Here is an 11,224-nt window from a genome sequence, read left to right on the forward strand (position 1 = left end):
GATGAGTTAGACAGCAGGTCACATTATGAGTCAGCAAAGCAGTAAATCAAATGGGCATCTCCAAGTGACTGTCATTAATGTGGGGGGGAAAAAATGGGACAAAAATGTTACATTCTCTTGTTTCAATTATGTCACAAGTGACCGGTCGAAAAGTCTCCATCTGTCTTCCTGGAAGACCTGTGTTTTGGTACTCAGCATGTGGAAATTTACTGGACTTAAGATTTCTATACAGTGATTAACTTTTATGGTTCGCCTTTACTCTCGGGGCATTGAACATTATGTACCCCTGACTAATTAAAAACAGAGAATAAATGTTTATGGCCCCCGTGCCAGATATTTACATATTATTTTCTTATTTGTCAACCCTCAGGTCAAGAGGCAAAACAGAAATGTAGTTATACGATAACATCATGGAAAATTCATCAAATTCCTCATTTACTGGAGTACGGATGGTAACACTGTATCCACTGTACAACCATTGACGGGATGGCATGAGTGATTAACAAAACAAAAGAAAAAAAATTGTTCAAGAGGCCCACTAGCACAATTTTCAGTTTGAAAATGTCTCAGTATTTACAGTTTTTGCAAGACATATAACTATTTCATCCAGTCACACAAAAAATGTTCATAAAAAGCTAGAGATTGTTGAAAAAAATTGTTGACTGTTATCAAATAAAAATCAAAACATGTATAGCATGCTTTAACTGAAAGTCGAGGAATACATGTGGCAGTAATAGCATTTTGTTGATAGTTTTATGCTTCATACAAAACTAATGATTTCAATGAGCAAAATAATATTTACCTAAAATCAACATGGTGTAGACTGTAGGGACTGTCGTAAATGCAAAACATTTTAACACAAATATTTATACACAGATGAATGTGTAAAAGCAATACCTGGGTTAAACTAACATTACACAACACATCTATTCATTCGCCAGTGTTTGTTTTTGAAGAGTCACTAAAAATGACTGTATGAGGTGATGTCACCAATATGTGATGAAAATGACTAAACATAAACTGCTTAGGGGAGTCAATGCCTGTGGTGGGAATTAACCTGGGAATTAACTTAATATCTATCTATCATTGCCTTTGCTAGCGTAAAAGGGAAAACATTGCATTGATGGTATAAAGCCTGAGGCAACACTTGCTCGTCATTAGTGCATAAATTCAAAATTGCTTTTTAATTTTTTTTATATAATTCACTGTAAAAACAAAGAAAGAAAGAAAGAAACAAACAAACAAACAAATAAACAAACAAACAAACAAACAAACAAACAAAACACCTTATTGTACTTCGGTATATTCAGTCCACTTTTTCACTTTAGTAAAGGAGTAAAATCTTTTTTTTAAATTATTTTACCAGAATACAGCATTTGGAAAAAACTAAACAAATAAAACAAAAGCTCCGAGTCATTTTATCTCCATCTCTGGGAAATAGTTCAAAGTGGTGGAGAAAAAAATGCCCCCTTTTTGCTTTGTACGTGCCCGCGCTGAGAGGGGACAGCTGGGTAATGAAGGCAGACGCGGACTACGTGCCTCGGACCAAAATGTTCTCAAAACGTGCGCGCGCCCGTGTAGTTTACCACACAGCGGACGCGTGCCTTTGACGTCATGCAGTCTGGCTGTACGCCAGTAAGGGCGGGCTCCTGACGTCAGTGGCCTCGCATTCACGAGCTGTGGACGTATATAAAGAAAGTGCTTCAACTGTGTTTCCACAGTCACTTCGACACGACTGCGGTTACAGTCAGTACAGGAAAGAAGAACTCGCAATTGCGGATACATTCAAGAAGACTTAAAGAGCACTTAAAGTTACTTTTTTTTGTCGTCTCAAGATTGTTGTATTTTCTTTTTTTTCAAATCGGAACAAAGAGGAGACTACAACCATCAGCGCTTCTCAAGCTTCAAGCTATATGTATTTGGATTTAACTTTTCTTTCCCGTCGCCCTACTATGGTCATAATGGAGGTGCCCACCATCGACTGTGCGTCCCTCCGTGGTCTGTTGGTGGCAGACGCTCCGGGCTGCCTGGTGCTGGACTGCCGCTCTTTTCTATCCTTCAACGGCTCCCACATCGCGGCCTCCACCAACGTTCGCTTCAGCACCATCGTGCGAAGACGAGCCAGGGGAGGCCTAGGACTCGAGCACATTGTCCCCAACGAGGACACCAGAAGCCGGCTCCTGTCTGGCGAGTACCAGTCGGTGGTGCTTCTGGACGATCACAGTTGTGACTTAAGCCAAGCCAAGAAAGACGGGACTTTGATGCTGGCTGTGGCGGCCCTCTGCCGGGACCCCTGTGGCGCAAGTGTCTTCATACTTAAAGGTAATAAAAGTGTTGTCTCACTTACATTTGTTGTGTTTGTGTGCGTGTGCGTGCGTGGCAACAAATGTGGTTTTCAGCTGTCACCATCCCAGCTGGTGCTGCTGTAAACAATTCAGAAATAGACACTCGCTTCTCTGTTACAAAGCAGTTGTTCCCCTTTTTGGTGATGCGATTACAACGCGTTCTTATTTTATTTTATTTTTTATTGTGGTCCTCAGGTGGATTTGATGCATTTTTCAAAGAGTATCCAGATATGTGCACCAAGCCTTCTCCCTCCCAAGGGCTCAGTCTACCTCTGAGCTCCAGTCACCCAGGAAGCGCAGACCCGAGCTGCAGTCCATGCAACACACCACTTTATGACCAGGTTGGTGTCTTTTCCTTCAACACGATTTCAGCAATGAGTTTACCTTCCACCACATTGACTGATTGTTTACATGTCTTCTTCTTAGGGAGGTCCTGTGGAGATCTTGCCCTTCCTGTATCTCGGTAGCGGTTACCATGCGTCCCGAAAAGACATGCTGGATATGCTGGGGATCACCGCCCTGATAAATGTGTCCGCCAACTGCCCCAACCACTTTGAAGACTCCTTTTTGTACAAGAGCATCCCTGTGGAGGACAACCACAAAGCGGATATCAGTTCCTGGTTCAACGAGGCCATTGACTTTATCGGTGAGTATTTTTTTTTTTGTGACACTGCTTTCATGCTCTGTTGCTGGAAAAAAGAGTGGACAAAAAGCAGCTCCTCCGGCTACTTCAGTCATGGTTTTAAATTTGAAAAAGTTCCCTCCAAAAACTGACCAGCTGGCTCAGCAAGCCTTGGTTACATCACCCCTCAATTGTACAAAAGCCCCCCACCCAAACACACTGCTTTTGAAATGAATTGCCAGGCCGTGGCAACAGTGTGTTCGGTTTGGCTCCGCGCCGTCCTTTTGTTGTGTCTAAACAAAAGGCGACTTCTCCTCGCTCTCTGGCGGCCTTCCTCTCAGATCAATATGCCCAGTGGGGGGTTTGTTCCCCTTCTTTGTGTACATGGCCCACCCCCTTTTAGGGATGACCCCCACTTGCAAACACCCCCCCCCCCGTAGCCCCATTAACCGTGCTCTCGTATCTTAATGGGTTTTTGAATTTAAATAGCAACTGTGAGCGCCCGAGTGTGTTTTTCATGCGTAAACGGCCATATCGCAATGTGCTAATTTTGCCGCCTTTTCTCTCTGTGCAGATTCAGTTCGCAACAACGGCGGTCGCGTGTTCGTCCACTGTCAAGCGGGCATCTCCCGTTCAGCCACCATCTGCCTCGCCTACCTCATGCGCACCAACCGCGTCAAACTTGACGAGGCCTTTGAGTTTGTGAAGCAGCGCCGTAGCATCATCTCGCCCAACTTCAGCTTCATGGGGCAGCTCCTCCAGTTTGAGTCGCAGGTGCTCGCCTCCTCCACCTGCTCGTCGGAGGCCGGAAGTCCGGCCATTGGCAACGGCAGCACTGTTTTCAATTTCCCGGTGTCCATCCCGGTGCACTCGTCTGCCAGTCAGCTCTCCTTCCTCCACAGTCCCATCACTACCTCTCCTAGCTGTTGACTGATAATGGGATGAAAGCAACAACAACAACAAGAACATGTGTTGACTCTTAAACAGTGGTGCTGGTATCACTGCACTAATTGTGCATTTGACCTTGTATCCCGGCCTCAATTGAAGGAGAGACGTGGCAGCTACCAACAAGTAGTATTGTTGGATGTATGTGAAAGGATCCTGCTACATGACGGCAAATGCTTTTGATAATCACCGTAATGTATTGACGAATCAGAGGGCTAACATAGTCTCGGGAATATTGACTTCCCAGATGTCTCTATTTTGCTTCCTAGTTAAGGGATCCAATTATTAACCTATGCTGACAAGTTACTGCTTCTTTGAAGAACAAGTGAATGTATCCCCTTTGTCAGAAGAGGCCAATTTGAATGCAAATGCGGCCTTGCTAGATGTGACGATCCTGAAGTGATGGGTGGGGAAAGTGACCATTAAATACCTCATGTTTCTGTACTGTGTACTGCAACCCTGTGGTGGACGAGAAGTCTGCAATGATTTCTATGTGACATATTTATTGAACTAAAGTAATATATTTCTCGTGTATCTATTTTTGCATATGTATAAATGTTTTTTTCTACCACTGAATAAATGAAATATGACTTTGTACATTTAAAAATGACCCTTTCATTGTGCTGTTGCCACTTAATCCTCCACAATCAGCCTTATGGATGCATAATCCAAAGCATGCCAGACACAACATAATAAGAGACTAAAACAACACATACAGAAACCGAGCAATTCAAAGGTGCGCTCGCTCGAATGTCATACCAAGATGCCTGAGAAGCTGAGTCAGTTTTAATCGTTTTGTTCAATTGTTAAAGTTTTACAGGAGAAAAATGGTATTCAGGAATCAAACAAAGCTCTTTGAATTGAAACATACTCTCTTGGTTTTATAGGAACTGCAAAATTTGCTTCAAGTAAATAGCTGTTACAAGCTTTGTAGAAAATAGAAATACATACATATATATATATATATATATATATATACATATATACAAACATACAACTGCCTCTCTTTGTTCATGTAATGGAATCCTATAATTTCGTTTTTTCTACCCACAGAAGACGCATGATGTCATGGTGTGCTCCATTGTTGGGGTCACACTCTCTTCTGTTTGAATCTGCGTGAGGCCGACCCAACGACAGGAGGCCCTAAGAATTGGCGAAGGAGCCCTCCCTATGGAGCCTCAATAGGAGCAGCTGCAAGGCGTTTGGGAAAAGTGTGACTACTAAAGACCATTCAGCGCTCAGTCGTGCGCCGCTCTCACATGCCAATGGCAGTAGAGGGGGAGGTTAGTTCCCGGGTGGGGGATGCGGGGTATTTATGAAGGTGCCTCTGAAAGGGAAAGCAATATGTTTGGTTTGCAAATTAGCCAAAACATTGGCTGTGACTTTTAATGGACTGTGAGAAAAAAAAAAAATGTGATTGGGCCGCGAGGCCTTGAAGAACAAAACGGCCATCTGCACTCATTAGTGCTGGAGACCGATGGAATCGCAGCATGAATCAAAACATACAGACGCCAAACCGTATCGATAGGCAGATTTATGAAGCGTTAGCGCAGAGATTCCCAAAGTACCCGTCGTATGCAGGCTTCCACTGGTGGTATGCAGAAGACATTAAACTCTGCATAACATTACAGTGGATATTTTTTACCCCGATTCGGTACACTCCATTTCTTAAGTGCAGTTCAGTTGTAAGGCATCATAGGGATTATTCAAAACAGGCTGCCTCAAATCATGCCGGCAGAAAAAAAAATTCAAATGCTATATAGCCTTGATCTTTTGCCTTCTTTGTGAGCTGGATGAGGCAAAGCATGCGGTGAGTGACTGTTAGGACTTACAAAATGTTTATTTTTTATTTTTTTTACCACAATAATAATAATATTGCATCAGATTTATATGGCCATTTTCTCGACACTCAAAGACGCTTTATATATTAATGCGCTCACATATTCTCACACTGGTGCTGCGAAAGTACGTAAGTAGCCATAGCTACCCCGAGGCAGGCTGACAAATAGGGCCCTTATATGTCCACATTTAAGAATGAACAATGAAGAAATGAATCATTTACAGACTTGAGAAATAACCAGTTTTCAATAGTCTCTTTCAACACCAGCACTTTAAAATGAAACTCGACTTGCCATTCCTGATTTCTTCATCTATGTGGATTGGGGCTCCATGAATTTCCATGAGGCATTTTTTATTTATGTGGTTCAATTCACTTTTCCTAGTCTTGAGGTTGAAGTGCATTCAAGTAAACAATCTTGGATAAAGTGGCCCTAAAACCGTGCCATGGAAAGAGCTTTTTGAGACAGAGCATCAGTAGTGTTGACGCCTCTGTGGGAAATGCTCATCCATGACCTCACCAGTTGCCGAAGACATGGGCGACATATGCGCAGCCCCCGCCCGCCTGCCCAAAGACCACCAACACACCCGCCTTTTGTATCCCTTGAACTTCCTGTGCATTTGTTTGCATGTATGCGTGAGAAAGTCGTTAGAAGAGTCTGTCAATAGTCAGGTTGCGAGATTAAAGCATTGTGGGCTGAGAAAGTGTCAACAAGTTGTCGACATGAGGTAAGACACTCGGGTGCAAATCCTGACAGACTCACATCAAGAAGCAAAGGACTGCTTTGTTTCTTACGCGTTTCCTCCTTTGTGCTGCGTTTTCACTTTGACGCCACATTGACATTTGCCACTTTCATTGTTGTAAAGTGTTTGTACTTAGCGACAGAGCTCGCTCGGACTGAACTTGAAAGCAGTTTTAATTAACACCATGTAAAAGTAGTTTAAAATGTGTCATGACAGGAAGTGAGCTAATGCAACCACTTGCTTTTCATATCATCAAATACATTTTTGGCAGGGAGGAGGTTCGTTTCTAAATCCGCACGGATCAACCGGATTGTCATGGTCAAACAAATGACACAATTTGCAATGCAATAATATTTACTACAGGATATTAGTCACTCTGTTGTTGCTCGGTGATGTCATGTGAATGTGACACATGGCCTGGAGGTTTTTCGCATGAGATGGAATGGTTTGGATCATCATGTTCTCATGAGAATATTAAGAGGTCATATCCAGAACAAACGAAATTAAAAAACACATTCAAAAATTGTCTATTAGCATTTATATCAATGAAAACACAATTTCAGAGGGTTTTATGACTTCTTCCTTGAATAACTGGTCTTTAGAGGTTCCCAGTTACAATTTAAAGAGAAACAGAATAAAGGGGACATGGAAACATCAACAGACTGAGTTAATTTGTTGCTCTTCTATGATTCATTGACTTTAAACTTTGTTCATGTGTTTAGATCCCAGGAAATATGTCACTGCTATATTCACCAAGTCATAAAGCACAATGAAATACGAGTGTGGTAAAAATCTTAATGTATGATACATGGACAACTGAACACAATACTCTTCAACAATTTATTGGCACTCTGGGTTGACAATTTAGTGATTCCGTTTTTTTTAATTGGTGTCACTACATGGCAATTTAGGTTGGTGATATTAAAGAGAAAAAAAAAACAAGGGGGCTGTCAGATGAGGTTGTTATTGCAAAAAATGGGATTTTGTCTATTGTTTTAAGAAATCAATTTGATTTCCTTTTCTCATTATTTTGTACTTAACTGACCGCTATTGACTTTACAAAAGAAAAGAAATAGAAGGAATTAGTGAAGAGTCACATTCAACAGTCTTGTGCAAAGATTATGCACGCTGAACTAGCAAAATTATTAATGTCAAGTTATCTTGATTGGAAGCAGTAAAAAAATTGGTCAAAAAAGATTAGTCAGTGATAGCCCTATTTACGTATATTAAATTAAAAGTATGACAGATGCAAACAAGATATTCATAAAATAACGAGAATCATTTGCAAAGGTTTGATGTAATTATGCTTACATATAACATCGTTTCTGAGGAAGGTTTCAGGAAGTTTCAATCCGGATGATGTTGTCAAAACAGTACCCGTTTACATATAAACAACGTTAGAAAACACACTAATACTTAGCTGGCAATGTCATTTTGTCTGTACCTCTGGAAGAGAAGCAAAGAGACATGTCATGTTGTAAACAGCAGGCGACAAAATACTTCTGGTTGGCAGAAATTAATTCATTAACTACTGCTGATCTGAACTGATATGTTAGATAAAATAATAATAATAAATGTAGAATGTCATATGTAGAATTAATAATAATAGTAATCATGATAATAATAATTCCCCAAAAGTCTGGTTTTCGATTTCCTTAATCCAGAACCTGTGGGCGGAATATAATATGTAAGAAATATTTGGTTGGATTGTCTTTTACCAATTTAGCAAAACATGAAGTCTAACCTGCTTGGTAACATTAGCTCTATTCCTTGCTACCCATTTAACGTCAAAAGAACAATACTTGCCACTAATCTGATTCAATCAATAAATAAACCTCAGTGATCCTGTTAAATTTGTCAGAATATCAATTTTTGAATCAATATACCTGCTGATAAATAAATGATGGCCAATGTTTTGTCTCCCTTACCTCGCGTCACATTGGCCATAGAGAGGAAAATTCGACTCATCATTGAAACTATTTAGCTTGCTGCACTGACGAGAAAGATAAGGCTTCTTTGCCCACTTAAGAATTGCCATGAGTCATGATTAGTTCCAATTTGCTGACCTCACTGCATGGATCTTAAATCTCTCATACACGGAAGTGAGATATCCCACATGGGATATCTTGACCAAGAAGATTTAGTCCACACATTGATGTCATGGCAAAATACTCACCTGCAGTAAATCTGTAAGAAGATTACAACTGGGACAGGAAGTTCTCTCGATTGTTGTAACCCGCCCGTACACACACACACACACACACACACACACACACACACACACACACACACACACACACACACACACACACACACACACACACACACACACACACACACACACACACACACACACAAAATGACAGTGTCTCTGTTGTATATTGTGTTTTAACGTCAGCTGAAATGCCGTCATTCTTACAGCTCATGTCATTGCTATTCCTTTTGCATGTCCATCTATCCATCCATTTTACAAAACTATAAAACTACAACAAAGACATTTCCACAGACAGGTAATATCGCAACATTCACTTGCATGTAGTCTTCATAATTTGTGAACAACAGAGTTAGGAATATCTTCATAAAGTTTGCCACTTTCTTCTTCAACAATTTTCTTATATTTTTTCGGCATATCGTCATGCATCCATCACAGTGCTCCTAATTGGCTAAGACATACACTGGAGGATTTTATGAATGAATGTATTCTTGAATTGCTAATATTTGAATATATTTTTGTTGTGATTGTGAACCAATTTATTTTCTGCTTGTTTGTGCAAGTCATAATGAAAGCTGAGATTTGTTATTAGAATGAATACTAAGTTTATGAAAGCAACAAATAATTGCTCCTATTGATTGTGATGTCAACATCAACCAAATGAATCACAATTATTCTTTTTTTCTGTAATCACCCAAGCATGAGCCATCAAAATCTGGCCCAAGATACAAGATGCTACTTTATAATAAGAAAAACATTTTTATCATTACTGCTACATCTGTATGTAGTGTTAACATGTGATTTGGCCGTAAGATTGCTCATAAGCAGCTGCGTAGTACATGAATACAAGCAATAACTGCTCGTTGTCCCATGATCCAAGACAAATTTCTCCTCAGGGAGACGAGAAGCCTTGACTCTTCAACCTCAAAAGACCTGCAGCAGTGTGACGCTTTGTGACGTCTTTGGCCACCCATGATAAAAGCTTTCTTTTCACAATATTCTCAAGCAAACGAAAGCAAACAAGCTGCTGTTGCGTGACAAGGACAGAGATAAAACCAGAATGTCACAACATTACGTGTTGTTATTGACTTTTTTTTTTTTTTTACAACAAAGCGTGTAATGTAAGAAGGGATATTACAAATATAGTGTTGTCCTATTCATCAAGTCTACCATTGTGAAGTTTGGCCGATCTGCTGTGTCTGACAATAGGCACCAAAACGGTGACATCAGTCAGAACCCAACACAGGCGGCCAACTGCTCGTAGACCCCACTAAGAGCCTTGTTTGCCCCTGCGACCCTGAGGACAAGCTTGTATTTTTCCACTGGCCGCAGGCCGAGGGGTTGTGTTCACAAGCAGCAGTCAGATCCTGTGTGGAGCATTCGAGGAATGTCTGGCATTTTCTGGCGTCCTCCGCTGCCTGCCCGCCGGGCGCTGTGATGTCACACCCCAAAACATACGTAGGAGCGCAGATGTAAATCACAGGCCGCAGGCTAAAAGATTTTCAACTCTTGTTTTGACTGCACATTTGAAATGTTTACAATTCAATGATGCATTTATCGTGAACGACAGTGAAGTCGAATCGGATAGAAAAGGGAACTTTTCACCCACTTCCTGGAATCATTGGGGACAGTTTTGACAAAATAGAAACACTTTCTGGTTTTATGACCTTTTCAGTCATTCCAGAGTAGCACCATACTTTAAAAAGCATAAATTCCTCTTTGCACATTTGAGTGAAAGCACCAAGGCGTCTTGAATCCAAACTGTGAATTATGTCAGTCTAATAAAAGGACTCTTTGACCAAAGCAACCCACAGAGCTGAAAAGAAAGTCTTCTGTACTCAAAAAGACATAATATATAATGACCGCTCTATACCTCATATGCTTGGGATCATACAAATGATTTTTCTTCTGCTTCTGTACATATTCTTCAATTTTGTATTTCTGTACACTCTTTAAAACCCAATTTTTGTTGTTTCTGGCCTGACTTTGGCTCTATTCTCACTAAATGTTGATATAATTTAGACAATGATGACACAACAGCATTGCAAAAATATGAAGCCTTACTAAGTATTTCAGCCTGATTTGAAATCTTGTGTGATCTCTGCTATGATATGACGTGTTATATTAAACAGCTTCTAATTGCAAGTTTATTATATGTTCTTCCCTCATTTTGTGTTTGTCAGTTTTTCAAATTCTAAATAGTTTAGTCATCACGTGAGAGAAATGTGACTGCCTGCAACTTCCCACTTTTGACTTTTGACTAGAAAAGGTACCTGTTAAGTACAGTCTACATTTCCTCTAAAACGAGTAAGTAGGTGACTAATGTTGTGAATAGTGACTCAAGTTGGTGGTTATCTGTGATGGTAACATGACGAGTGGAAAACACATGCACGGACGTTCACCATTCTTTGGGTTGTGAGCGCCGTCTCCTGGATAAAAGGGTGCATTGCAGCAATTAGGCATTGACAGGTAATACTGAAATGATGTCATATATATGAATAGATGTTTTATTATTATCAT

General features: G+C 40.6%; 1 protein-coding gene across 1 annotated transcript; it reads left to right on the forward strand.

The window, feature by feature from the left end:
- The first annotated feature begins 1,694 nt into the window (after positions 1–1,694).
- Positions 1,695–4,520, forward strand: dusp1 (dual specificity phosphatase 1). The gene is made up of 4 exons (XM_085906137.1): positions 1,695–2,322; positions 2,541–2,686; positions 2,772–2,991; positions 3,542–4,520. The coding sequence occupies exons 1-4, from the start codon at positions 1,914–1,916 to the stop codon at positions 3,895–3,897; spliced, it is 1,131 nt and encodes a 376-aa protein (XP_085762263.1). The 5' UTR covers positions 1,695–1,913; the 3' UTR covers positions 3,898–4,520.
- Positions 4,521–11,224: the final 6,704 nt, after the last annotated feature.

This window comes from Syngnathus leptorhynchus, chromosome 2 (genome assembly GCF_054491065.1).
Source record: "Syngnathus leptorhynchus isolate UIUO chromosome 2, UIUO_Slep, whole genome shotgun sequence".
In the NCBI taxonomy this organism is placed as follows: Eukaryota; Metazoa; Chordata; class Actinopteri; order Syngnathiformes; family Syngnathidae; genus Syngnathus; species Syngnathus leptorhynchus.

Coding starts and splice junctions, on each gene's coding strand:
- dusp1 (XM_085906137.1), top strand. CDS start 1,914: ATGTATTTGGATTTAACTTTTCTTTCCCGTCGCCCTACTATGGTCATA. Junction 2,323..2,540: donor AAGTGTCTTCATACTTAAAG/GTAATAAAAGTG, acceptor TGTGGTCCTCAG/GTGGATTTGATGCATTTTTC. Junction 2,687..2,771: donor ACACACCACTTTATGACCAG/GTTGGTGTCTTT, acceptor TCTTCTTCTTAG/GGAGGTCCTGTGGAGATCTT.